General features: G+C 38.1%; 1 protein-coding gene across 1 annotated transcript in view; it reads right to left on the minus strand.

Moving 5' to 3' along the window:
* The window catches only part of sff (BRSK family serine/threonine-protein kinase sugar-free frosting), a 48,492-nt gene that overhangs the window by 14,466 nt on the left and 19,691 nt on the right, over positions 1-14,335 (minus strand). Inside the window, exons 10-16 of the mRNA XM_088272649.1 lie at positions 13,716-13,792; positions 12,229-12,332; positions 9,360-9,431; positions 7,400-7,501; positions 3,630-3,794; positions 2,476-2,562; positions 206-319 (exon numbers count right to left, since the gene is read on the minus strand). Coding sequence (XP_088128775.1) covers positions 206-319; positions 2,476-2,562; positions 3,630-3,794; positions 7,400-7,501; positions 9,360-9,431; positions 12,229-12,332; positions 13,716-13,792 — 721 coding nt within the window. The remainder of the gene's footprint in view (positions 1-205; positions 320-2,475; positions 2,563-3,629; positions 3,795-7,399; positions 7,502-9,359; positions 9,432-12,228; positions 12,333-13,715; positions 13,793-14,335) is intronic.

The raw sequence follows: 14,335 nt of genomic DNA on the forward strand, positions 1-14,335 counted from the left end.
CTTACTTAATTATAAAGAGGGTCTTTATTTGCTATAACTGATTTCAGTGCACCATTCACTTTGTTCCCAGCATTCACTCTCCTTTCTATGTCTTTATACATCTTTGCATCCCTAGAAAACATACTACCCAAATACACGAAATCATCTAAATTAAAAAAAAAACAGTTGGATGTTCACTAAATGCAAAAAGTTTTTTTTTCCTTACCTTGCATTTTTCTTCTGTGGAATCGAGGTGATCCAAGGAAGGAATTCTTTATGGTGGTGAGTCTCGCCCTCCACGGAGGAGGTGTTGGAGACAAGGGTGGGGTAAGCACCATACCTGTAAATATATAAACATATTACTTTACTTATACATATCCGCCTTCGTAGTGTAATGGTCAGCACGCTCGGCTACCGTTCTGGAGGTCCTGGGCTCGATTCCCAGGGGGGTTCAAAAAAATACAAGTGAATTTTTCCCCGAAACATTTATTCAATATTACCCTGGACTGGTACCTGAAGCGGAGGGCTGATCACCTTTCCTTCATGTGTAAACGATCAAGATAACACTGCGTTTATATGAAGCAGTGCCCTATGCACCAATGGGGTGCGGATAAGGGTTTTATTATTATAATTTATTATTACTTATAACCCTTATCCGCACCCAATGGTGCATAGGGCACTGCATCGAATTGACACAGTGTTTTCTCGATTATTACATACATGAAGGCAAGATGATCACTTTTGCGCTTCCTAGTCCAGGGTAATGTTAACTAAATATTACAGTGTAAAATCGCTAATATTTATTTTCACCCCCCCGGGAATCGAACCCGGGACCTCCAGCACGGTAGCTTAACACGCTGACCAATACACCACGGAGGCGGACAAACTGAATACTGGTCAATTTTTGTTTCATCAGCATTTCAGGACTGTTTCCAAAAGTGGAAACACGGTTATGATAAGTGTGTGCGTCGGGGAGGTGACTGCTTTGAAGGGAACCCTGACATGTGACTTCTAACCAAAGTACATCTTGTTTTATGACGTCAGTCTGCATATTAACTGAACAGCCTGAACTTGTTTTATGACGTCAGTCTACATATTAACTGAACAACTGAAGTATTTATGGATATCGTGGAATAAAATACATGTTTCAGGCATTTGAAATGACAGAGATAGAGGAAGACCTAGAAGAAAGCCTGGAAGAGAACTAAACTTAGTGATTTTCTTAGGGTAAAGAAAGAGAGATAGATTACAATACTACTACTACTACTACTACCATCACGCCGTTTCCCCGCAGGGGTAGGCAGAGAGGATGGAACGCCACACTCTTCTGTCCTGACATACACTCCTCGCCTCCTTCACATCCATACATCTAGTCATACATGCCCTCCGATTACGCAGACTTTTGACACCGCCAGATTTTAGGTTCTGATTGATCTGATCGTGCCAAGTCTTTTTCGGTCGTCCACGTTCTGTTTTCCCGCTCACATTCGCCACATATATTCTCTTAGTCATTCTCTCGCTATCCATTCGCTCCACATGTCCATACCGCCGCAGAGAACTCTTCCTAATCTTTTCAATTATTCCTCATTCAGCCTTACATTCCTTTCTTATATCGTCGTTTTTAATTCTGTCATACAATGATTTTCCACACATTCGTCTGACGGAGCGCATTTTAAAAGCGTTCACTCTGCTTTCATCCTTCCTTTGCCAGTTCCATGTTTCGCTTCCATACATTAGTGTCGGTACTAGCACGCCGTTGTGAACCGCTAGCTTGGCTTCCATGGACATATTCTTATTCCCAATCACTCTGTTAAAAGCACCATTTATTATATTCCCTGCATTCACTCTTCTCTCAATATCCTTATCCACTTTTCCATCCCTTGTGAACATGCTTCCTAGATATAAACATTCTTGCACCTGTTCTAGGGATTCATTGTGCACGATAATCTTGCATTCTGTCAAATCTTTCTCTCTTTCAAACACCATGACCTTTGACTTACCTTCATTCATTGCCAGATCATTTTCCATACATACATCGTACATTCTTGACACTATTAGTTGCAAGTCCTCCGCGCTGCTCGCTAGCAGTACGGCGTCATCCGCATACAGCAAGCAACTAACAGTTATATTCATCATTTTCGCTCCGACTCCCATACTTTCAATCTCTTTCATACAATGGTCCATATAGAGATTAAACAACCATGGTGACATTTCACACCATGACCTTTGACTAACCTTCATTCACTTAGATTACCATATGTTTCAGAAAACTTCTAACATAAACTTCTAAAGTACATCTTGTTTTATGACGTCAGTCTACATATTAACTGAACAGCCCAAGTATTTATGGATATCGTGGAATAAAATACATGTTTCAGCCATTTGAAATGACAGATAGAGGAAGACCTAGAAGAAAGCCTAGAAGAGAACTAAACTTAGTGATTTTTTTATGGTAAAGAAAGAGAGATAGATTAAAATATGTTTCAGAATACCCACCCGTGAGGTTGCCCAGGTTACCGAACATACCACCGGTCGCGCTCGACTGACTGGTGTTGCCAGGCAGCGAACACCTCTCTCTGCCATCTGGCAACAAACGAATGTGACATTCTTGAATGCATATCGCTCACTCCTTTCAACAACGTCATATATCAAAATTGTCAATTTTCAGTTGTGCATGTTTTCGGAATGCTCAGAAAATGTAATCCCAGCAAAAGAGGCATATTTTTATTTACAACATTTTGAGTGTCCAGGATTTGGACCTCACATACTAATAAAAGAGTTTCTGCTTAGTAAAAAGCTTCTTTTCATCTCAACGATAGATGTCTCTAGTGAAGTTCTAATGATTCAAGAACAACGGTTTGAAATTGGTTCATATATATTGAACTTCCAAGAATTTGAATAGTGTGGTTGTAAATAATGGGTAAAATTGGTGAACGTTACACGTGTGTAAAGTGATCACTTAAACCAGCCTATGACGGTCGTCAGCCCCGTAAATGCCCAGACTTCAATATTCTTCTTCATCTCTGATGAGAAGTAAAAAAAAAAATAATAATAATAAAATTATAAAATTTGATTTGTGTGGTTGTCAATAATGGGTAGAATTGGTGAACGTCACACGTGTGTAAAGTGATCACTCAAACCAGCCTATGATGGTCGTCAGCACCGTAAATGCCCAGATTTCAATATTCTTCTTCATCTCTGATGAGAAGTCAAAAAAAATTAAATAATAAAAATAATATAAAATTTGAGTTGTGTGGTTGTCAATAATGGGTAGAATTGGTGAACGTTACACGTGTGTAAAGTGATCACTTAACCAGCCTATTAAAAGCCATAAACCCAGACTTTCATCTTCTTCATCTCTGCTGAGATTTTTCAATTTCAATTTATTTATACATAATATACACATTACAAACTTAAATTTAAATTGTATACATTAACAAAAATAGAAAATAAGCAAGAATACTATTGCAAAAGCTGTAGAAGAATCCAACTTCGGAAAACTATTTCAGACACATGGAACAGATCAATATCCAATGAGATATTGTTCAACATAGCGGTAGCTCTTCCTACAGGCATAACCATCGGCAGGTTGGTCCTGTGTATAGAGATGTCAATATCGGTAATGTAAAGTTAGGTTATGTTCACACCACCTCTTTGCGGAGAGTCTCCAGCGAGGGACGTGGGGCTGGAAGGCCGGCCTCCCCCGCTGTTGGCTGCGGTGGATCTGGCCGTGGAGGCGGCAGAGCTGGAGCAAGAGCTTCCTCCGGTGAGATGGGAGTCGTTGATGATGATGACGCCCTCGCTAGGATCACCAGCTGCGCAAAACAATACAAAGACATATTTAATGTAATTGTTCATTGAACTAGCACTGAAGAAATATATGTAGGAGTGATTGTTGCTAGGAAGCAAATAATAAAGCATGTTTGCACATGGAACTACATCAGTTATAAGTATATTGATTATGAAAATTATATTTTTGTTTAATTTATTAACTTATCACACTTCTTTGAGTGAATTGCTGGCGATTTAGAACATAATACAGACTATGACGGTCGTCAGCCCCGTAAATGCCCAGACTTCCATATGCTTCATCACCTTTGATGAGATGTCAAAAAATAATATAATACAACATTTTGAGTGTGTCCAAATACTTGTTCACAAAATCTGGATTATCTCCAATTACAGGAGTTATTTTCATATTATTATTTTTTTTAAATAATAAAACAATAATTTAAAAGTAATAATAATAATAATAAAGCCCTTATCCGCACCCCAATGGTGCATAGGGCACTGTGTCATATTAACGCAGTGTTATCTTGATCGTTTTTTTTACACATGAAGGAAAGGTGATCAGCCCTCCGCTTCAGGTACCAGTCCATGGTAATATTGAATAAATATTACAGTGAAAAAATCACTAATATTTATTTTACCCCCCTTGGGAATCGAACCCAGGACCTCCAGAACGGTAGCCGAGCGTGCTGACCATTACACTACGGAGGCGGACGAATATAAAATAATATACAGACTGCCTCACACTCAAAAGTTCAGCTTCTCCAAAGATTCTCAAGAGGTGGTATTTTTTTAATCAACCTCTCATAAATTGATCTCAATCATTTATTTATTTAAACTTCATGTACAGGGAAGAAATAAGTACATTGGCGGGCTTATTGCTAAAAAGAAATATCTTCCAACCAACCAAAAACAGACTAGTAATATTGGTCAAAACGTTTGATACCATATATAGCTGTTTGCAATCAGAGGGTAGATAGTACTTGAACATAAAAAACGTATATTACAAATTGATGATAATAAAGAGGGCAATGATGGTCAGCACGCTCGGCTACCGTTCTGGAGGTCCCGGGTTCGATTCCCAAGGGGGGTAGAATAAATATAAGTGATTTTTTCACTGTAATATTTATTCAATATTACCATGGACTGGTACCTGAAGCGGAGGGCTGATCACCCTGCCTTCATGTGTAAACGATCAAGATAACACTGCGTTTATATGACACAGTGCCCTATGCACCATTGGGGTGCGGATGAGGGTTTTATTATTATTATTATTAAGGAGGGCAAAGGAAGAAGGGAGTTTAGGGAAGGAGGTAGAGGGAGGAGGTTTGATGGACAGTTAGGGTTCTAATGATAGATAGTAATGTCTCAGACGTTTCTTAAAAGTTAAGACGCATAAAATTTCTGTGAACGGAGCGCCGCTCGTACAAAAACTACATCTAAGACGCGCCGTTTTAAATGGGCTTTTAGTAAAGAAAATCAATTTTTTTAAATGTACAAATATATTGAACGCATAGTGACACCTATTGAGAATATCTTTGCATACTTAGAATTGAAACAGAATTTGTTTATACCACTTTAAACGTAAATTAAAGAGAGCTTTGTTGTCGGAACAACTGATGGCGCTCAGGGTTGTCCAATGATCCCCGAGTTGCCGTCACTGCCGAATCTGATGACAGTGATTTTAGTGTCCATTCTGATGATTTATAATTTTTAATATTTTAAAAGCAAATTTTGTGTGTGTACTTTTAATATTAAACTAATATAAACAATTACTTTTGACAAATAATTTACTTTTCATTTTTAATAATATAATAATAAATCCCTTACCGCACCCCAATGGTGCACAGGGCACTGCTTCATTTAAACGCTGTGTTATCTCAGTCGATTACACATGAAGGAAAGGTGATCAGCCCTCAACTTCAGGTACCAGTCCAGTGTAATATTGAATAAATATTGGAGTGAAAAAATCACTTATATTTATTAAACCCCCCTGGGAATCGAACCCGGGACCTCCAGAACGGTAGGTGAGCATGCTGACCATTACACTACGGAGGCGGACAAAATATTTTGTATGACAAATTTTGTGACAACCCTGCACCATGAACAATTAATTTTATGATTATGGATAAATGACTGAACGACTGGCGCGCTCTTCATTTACTTGTCAAGTTTTATAAATAAACGTTAATACACTTTTGATAATAATATGTTTAAAAGGTTTTATTTTTGTGGTAGAATTCGTGGCATGCTGGACACCGCCATACATGTACCTGCCGGCAGTTAACCGGTCAAAAGTTATTATTAAGTTAAAACAATTATCTCACCAATAGATGTCTCTAGTGAAGTTCTAGTGATTCAAGAACAAAGTTTCTAAATTGGTTCATATATATAGAACTTCCGAGAATTTGAGTAGTGTGGTTGTCAATAATGGGTAGAATTGGTGAATGTTACACGTGTGTAAAGTGATCACTTAAACCAGCCTATGACGGTCGTAAGCCCCGTAAATGCCCCCGTAAATGCTTCTCCGCAGGGGTAGGCAGAGAGAATAGAGCGCCACACCACTCTGTCCTTGCAAAAATTCTTCGCCTCTCCTCATACATACCCGCCAATTATTACGACTCCTGACCTGACCACTTTCAAGTATTTGGCATACCTGATCGTGCCATGTTTTTCTCGGTCTTCTTCCGCTTCTTTTCCCACTAACATTCGCTTCATACATTTGTTTTACCGTTCTTTCCTCACTCATTCGTTCTACATGTCCAAACCATCTCAACACACCTTTCTTAATTTTATGGATAATGCTTATCTCAGCTTTGCATTCCTTCCTTATTTCACTATTCGCATATCTATCACACATCGTTTTGTCGCACATTCTTCTGAGAGATCGCATTTCGACTGCATTCAGTCTACTTTCATCCTTCTTTTGCCAACTCCATGTTTCACTTCCATACATTAGAGTTGGAACCAGGACTACAACACTCAGTCAGGAATTCTAGCTAGTAAAATTTTTAAATTTTGGTGCGATTTGATGATTTCCTATTGGTTTAACACAGGATTGGTCACGTTTTGTCGCGACTTTACTTGAGATTTTGAAAGTATACAGTTAACAGAACAGATTTGCATTTAAAGGATTTTTCTGTGAAATATTGGATATGTAACTTTTTAGCAAGGACCTCCATATGTCGCTCACTCCTTTCAACAACGTCATGTATCAAAAAACTTAATCTTTCAGGAGATTGTTTTTAAAGTTTAAAAATATAATACAATATATTAAAAATAAATATCAAGCCACTTATTGAACTTTTTACTGTGCAACAGATCTTTTTAGGTAAAACCTGCAGGTTTTTTCTCCATTTGAAAAGTATTTAGTATATTTAAAAAAATAATTAAACAATACCTTTTTTAAAAATGCAAAAACAACACTTTCTGCCCTGTAGCGGGTAAATATTAAGTTAAAAATATGCCGCTTTTGCTGGGATATAGTACATTTTATGGGCATTCCGAAAACATGCACCACTGAAAAATGACGATTTTTGATAAATGATGTTATTGAAAGGAGTGAGCGATATGGCCTTTTTGCTTTACATACTGCTAGGGAAGGCATTATGCACAAAAGCATTAGACGTACTAATGTTGAGACTGATGGTAGGGCCAGTAGAGTTAGCCCGCTGATGGTGGGGCTCCCGTGGACTCGTTCCAGGGCTCTGGCCCGCAGAAAGGGAAGTCCCCCCTGAAATCAAATATAATATATATTATAATTTTTTGACATCTCATCAAAGATGAAGAAGAATATGGAAGTCTGGGCATTTACGGGGCTGACGACCGTCATCGGCTGATCACTTTACACACGTGTAACATTCACCAATTCTTCCCATTATTGACAACCACACTATTCAAATTCTTGGAAGTTCTATATATATGAACCAATTTAGAAACTTTGTTCTTGAATCACTAGAACTTCACTAGAGACATCTATTGGTGAGATGTAAAGAAGCTTTTTTATTAAGCAGAAACTCTTATATTAGTATGTGAGATCCGAATCCTGGATTATAATCACACACATGAGAAACGCCAGAAAATACCATTTTCATTTTTATTATAAAGCTTATAATTTGACCAGATAATTTATTTACAACATTTTGAGTGTGTCCAAATACTTGTTCACAAAATCTGGATTATCTCCAATTACAGGAGTTATTTTCATATAATTATATGAAAATAACTCCTGTAATTGGAGATAATCCAGATTTTGTGAACAAGTATTTGGACACATTCAAAATGTTGTAATAAAGGGTCCGCCAAATAACTTTTTTTTTTTGAAAATGCTATAAAAAACATCGAGTGTAGCTTCGGCTGTGTGGCACGTAGCGCCGTCCTGTTGAAACCAAATGTTGCCAATATCCTCCTCTTCAATTTTTGTGAACAAAAATCCGTTCAACATGGCCCGATAACGATCGCCATTGACTGTAACGGCCACTCCTTGCTCATTTTCAAAGAAAAATGGCCCAATTATGCCTCTGGACCAAAATCCGCACCAAACAGTGACTCGTTTTGGGTGTACCGGCTTTTCAAAGTATGCGTGCGGGTTTTCTGTGCCCCAAATACGACAATTTTGCTTGTTTACATACCCGCCAAGATCAAAATGAGCTTCATCCGAAAAGATGATTTTTTTGGCAAAATCGGCATCTTCTGTAAGTCGATCGCAGGCCCACTCAGCGAAGCGAAAACGCATTGGATGGTCAGTTGGCTTCAACTCCTGAACCAATTGGACTTTGTATGGCGTCATACCAAGGTCTTTATGCAAAATTCGTCTCAATGATGTCTCCGAAATGTTCAATTGTTGAGAACGACGGTGAATTGATGTTGATGGCGCTTCACGCACACTTTCTGCCACAACATCGATATTCTCGGGTGTACGCACTGTTTTTGGCTTTTCACGCTTTGGTTTATCGATGAGGATGCCAGTTTCTTTCACTTTTTTCACAAGATAACGAACATACGGAGCTGACGGTGCTTCTCTTCTTCCAAAAACCGTACGCAATTTTCGCACACATTCTGCAACATTACCATGATTTTTAAAGTAATGTCGCAATATTTCTCAGCGTTGTTCAAGCGTATACACAACCATATTCGCTCAGCGGAAGGATAAAACTAATTATCTGTCAAATCAGACATGAGCTAAGTGTTACCATTCACGAAATAAGCACTAGTTGAAAAAAAAAACTTTAGATGGCGGACCCTATATATATTAAATCAACATTTCTCTGTTTCCCGATCTTTTCAGTAATTTATTAATTCCACTCTTTCAAGTGTAATAATTCAATCCCTTGTTTTATAATAGGGTGGCTTGCATTGGGATATTTTTATTTCAATGAATATTGGATGTAGTGCTATATACACCATTTGATGTCAGGCAGGAACGATAAAGTAACGAATGAGTGTCAGTAAAGACAGCTTGAAGATTAAGCCCGGACCGGAGCCATTTTGTCGTAACGTAAAACGTTACGATGCGAGCATTCGTATAGTCAGTCAGTACCTGTACTGGTTTTGCATAAATTATTAAGAAGAAGAAGAAGATTGGTACATACCGTGAGTTTGTGGAGACATAGGAGATGGAGGAGTGCCCCCTAAAGATGAAGCTCTGTGAGAATGTGCGTGACCTAGAAAAAAATACCAATTTAATACATGTAATATACTACACTGCTCCTGTTCTCTTATACGGCTGTGAAACATGGCACCTTACAAGGGCCCAGAGCAGCCGTGTACTGAGCGCCGAGAATAGGTGTCTGCGGAGAATATTAGGTTTGTGGACTCCATATGCTCCACCTAGGGAGCGGATATGGTTTAATTAATTAATTAATATACAAATATAAAATGAACGAGGGAGTTGGCAAAAGAAGGATAAAAGTAGACTGGATGCAGTCGGGATGCCATCTCTCAGTGCGGCAAAACCATGTGTGGTAGATGTTACAATGGTGATATAAGGAAAGGGTGCAAGGCTGAGATGAGCACTATCCAGCAAACTAAGGAAGGCGGCTTGGGATGGTTTGGGAAGGATGAGAGTAGACTGGATGCAGTCGGGATGCCATCTCTCAGTGCGGCAAGACCATGTATGGTAGATGTTCCAATGGTGATATAAGGAAAGGGTGCAAGGCTGAGATGAGCACTATCCAGCAAACTAAGGAAGGCGGCTTGGGATGGTTTGGGAAGGATGAGAGTAGACTGGATGCAGTCGGGATGCCATCTCTCAGTGCGGCAAGACCATGTATGGTAGATGTTCCAATGGTGATATAAGGAAAGGGTGCAAGGCTGAGATGAGCACTATCCAGCAAACTAAGGAAGGCGGGTTGGGATGGTTTGGGAAGGATGAGAGTAGACTGGATGCAGTCGGGATGCCATCTCTCAGTGCGGCAAGACCATGTATGGTAGATGTTCCAATGGTGATATAAGGAAAGGCTGCAAGGCTGAGATGAGCACTATCCAGCAAACTAAGGAAGGTGTGTTGAGATGGTTTAATATTAATTGAGATGGTTGTTGATAACCATCGAAAAGAGTTTACTATGCTATCGTTCACTCACTACTACAGTATGGCATTATTGCATGGGGAGGCTCATACAACAACATACTGAACTCAGTGAAAATAGTACAGAAAACCATAATTAAAGTCATCTTGAAAAAAAAAACATATTTCCAACAAAATTATTATTTAAAAAATTTCAAGTCCCAAATATAGAATCCATTTATAAAAAAAACCGCAGTTTTTCAAATACTAAAGGGTGACAACTATTTAAATTTAACAAAGAATTTATCATCAAAATTCTCAAACGATTTTTCTATTCCAAAATGCAACACCAAGCAATTTCAGCAAAACTTCAAATATTTGGCAATCAAACATTTCAATAAACTCCCTAAAGAAATAAAAAAAATAGTTGATATAAAAATTCTCAAGAAAAAAATTAAAGCTCTATACATTTAAATCTTTAAAAAAAAATTAAAAAAAACTATTATATCTTTTATTATATAACATTAAACCACGAGTGTAAGTCCCTTTCCAAGCACAAGAGCACAGACTCTTTTATGGAGAGGCACAGCGAATCGAAATATAAAAGTTCTACATATGTATAAATGATTCAAATGTTATTATGTTATAAATAAAAATGTAAATATATTAAATGAATAAAAAAAAAAAAAAAAAAAATGGTTTGGGCCTGTGGAACCAATGATCCTTCTCCTTCATCCTTCTTTTGTTGACTTAAAAAATAACCTAACCAATGATCCAATACTGTAGAATGGACTGTCATCCATTTTTCCACAAACTATTCAATTTCACATGCTCAATCAGTGTTGCCATATGCCAAACCAAAAATCTTAATCAAACAGTCTAGAAATCTGTATAAAATCTGTATAGAATCAAAAACCCAAAATATAAAACTTATTTTTACACACATTTTTATTGATTTTAGAAATCAAATCCTTTTATATTTTTAGTTTGTAGCATGGATCATTGTGGTTGTTTTGATAGTAATTATCCTTCCAACGTTTCAGTTCTTATTATCAAATATTAATCATGCTCAAATCTATACATATTTTCATTCTTCTGTTTTATTATATATGTCCAATTCCAAAAATGTATATAAAACTAAAAGTACTACCTAGAGTAAAATCTGTCATCTGTAACGGCAGCCTATAATCTGTATCAATACAGATAAATCTGTATGTATGGCAACACTGTGGGCGTTGGGTTTATGAGCACCCTGACATTTCACGGTCACATAGAGGCAGTCACTGGTAATGCATTGAAAATGCTAGGATTTGCTCTGCATACTGCCAGGGTTTTCGAAAATACCCGCGTGCTGAGAACTCTTTATAACTACTTGGTGCGAAGTAGACTCGAGAGTGGCTCCATGATTTGGGGGCCACACGAGCCTAAGTACTCTCTTATGGTAGAGAAGGTCCAAAGGAAGTTTCTCAGGTATCTCTACATGAGAGAGTACGGCTATTATCCTCGGCTCTACCCGACCCAGTTTCTCCAGGGTATGCTTGGCTACAATAGTTTAGAGACTAGAAGGAATGTGTATTTGATTACGCATTTTTATCCATTGTTGCGCGGTATGATCGATAATCCTGAAATTATCCGGAGCATTGGTCTGTATGTTCCCGATAGTTAGCTAAGACAGGGTCGGCATAGATTGTTTCACACTCCTATACACAGGACCAACCTGCCGATGGTTATGCCTGTAGGAAGAGCTACCGCTATGTTGAACAATATCATATTGATCTGTTCCATGTGTCCGAAGGAGTTTTCCGAAGCGGGATTCTTCTACACACTCAACAAGAGTCTTCTTGCTTACTTTTTAATGTATACGCCTTAAATGTTAAATTTATATATTAATTATTGAATAAATTGAATTGCATTGAATTGAATGTAGGTAAAAATTATAGAAGATGAAGTCGTACCTTGGTGTACCATACTGAAATGTAGAGGACTTGACCTGGCAGGACTTGCTCCTGAAGGAGAGCGACGTCCCTCCCTTCTACTAGACTGACGACAGGAGAGAACACTGAAAAATACAATTATGATTTATTAATACATTTGAAGCAAAACTTCTTAAGCAACGAGTGATAAACGTTCGTCCCCTGACAAGAATATCTTCTTTTTCTTCTTCTTCTTCATCTTGTTGTAGGCCTTGTAGGGCTTGTTGATGGATTAGCCTCCTGCGATGTCAATTCCCAACTATCGACCCATCTCTTTGGTAGTCTGACCGGGAGTCGTCTATGGGGTTGGCCGTACAGTGCGATGTGGGGGATTCTGGATGGTTCCATTCTCCTTACACGCGCATACCATTGTCTCCTTAGTTGCCTTCCCCACCTAACGATATCTTCCATCTCGCATTCTTCTCCGTCTTATTCCTCATTGCTGAGGGTTGTGACCCTTGCAGAAGCAATGACTCTTCTCCAGTTATCCCTTGACTGCACTGCACGTAGCGCTCCAACCACCGAGGTGCCTGCTGCTGCCTTAACTTGATCGGTCCATCGTGTGGGGATCTTCCTGTCCCTCTCTTTCCCTCGAGGCTACCGATCACAACTAGTCGTTCCAGGCTATCCTCGTTGCCACGCGCAAAAAATGGAGAATCCGTCAGGTACAGGTATTAGCCAGAGTCAAGCCATCCAAGCGTAGTTCCTGGCGAATGGACTCATTGGTGCGTCTAGCAATCTCGCATATTTCAGTATAAAATAAAATAGATACGGGTTCACAATTTTTGTATTCCTCCGTAATATAACTACGTTTTACATTAAAGTATTATAATATTAGGTTATTCAAAATTATGTTAATTTTTTTATATTATTTTCTGATATCTCAACATAGGTGAAGGAGAATATGCAAGTCTGGGCAAATGCCCGTAAATACGAGGATTGCAACCGTTATAGGCTGGCTGGTTTAAGTGATCACTTTACATATCGCTCACTCCTTTCAAGAACGTTAAAAATCAAAAAACTTGATTTTTCAGGAGAACGTTTTTAAAGTTTGAAAATATAATACAATGTATTAAAAATAAATATCAAGCCACTTATTAAACTTTTTACTGTGCAACAGATCTTTTTAGGTAAAACCTGAAGGTTTTTTCTCCATTTGAAAAATGTTTAGTATATTAAAAAAAATAATTAAACAATACCTTTTCTTCAAATTGCAAAAACATCACTTTCTGCCCTGTAGCGGGTAAATATTAAGTTAAAAATATGCCGCTTTTGCTGGGATATAGTACATTTTCTGGGCATTCTGAAAACATGCACAACTGAATGTTGACAATTTTTGATTTATGACGTTCTTTAAAGTAGTGAGCGATATGTGTAACATTCATTGAGGTGTCATTTGTTGCTGCAAAGCATTCCACACGATTGAGACAAAAGAGAAATATCTGATGATCTGATGAGTTGATACTTACTTGAACTGCTGCCTGCGAGGAGTTAGAGGAGAGCCCTCGCTGATCTGCCCAAACTGGACCGACGTCTGTCCGTTCAGCTGAAATGAATGAGAGCAAATCAACAAAACCATGCTCTTGGAAAACTAATTAGCAAAAATGATGCGTCAACTATAAAAACACAGTTAACTCCCAATTATCCGAGATGGATAAAAAAATATAAAATATAAAAGTTCAAGGATAGCTCTGCATGCATTAGGGTACGTGGTTCATTCTCAACTTGATTTGGCATCTCTAAGGGTGTAAAACAGGGATGTGTAATGTCGCATTGGCTGTTTTAACAGTACATAGATAACTGCAGGAAATAATTGAAATATTGGAGTAAAAATTATCAATTTGTATATGTATCATCACATTGAAAGGTAAAGAGAATAGAACACGTCTTTTCAAACAACCTGAGCCTCTTCCACATTTATGTATCTCCTCATACATACCCGCCGATTATTCCGACTCCTGGCCAATTTTCAAATAGTTGAAATACTTGATCACGTCAAATTTTCCTTTTTTTCAAGAACCAACCAACCACATTCGCTTCATATTTTTTTTTTACTTTTCTTTCTTCACTCATTCAATTCACATGTCCA

The sequence above is a fragment of the Brachycentrus maculatus genome, unplaced genomic scaffold, assembly GCF_059751285.1.
Source record: "Brachycentrus maculatus isolate JH-2025_06_01 unplaced genomic scaffold, ASM5975128v1 h1tg000513l, whole genome shotgun sequence".
In the NCBI taxonomy this organism is placed as follows: Eukaryota; Metazoa; Arthropoda; class Insecta; order Trichoptera; family Brachycentridae; genus Brachycentrus; species Brachycentrus maculatus.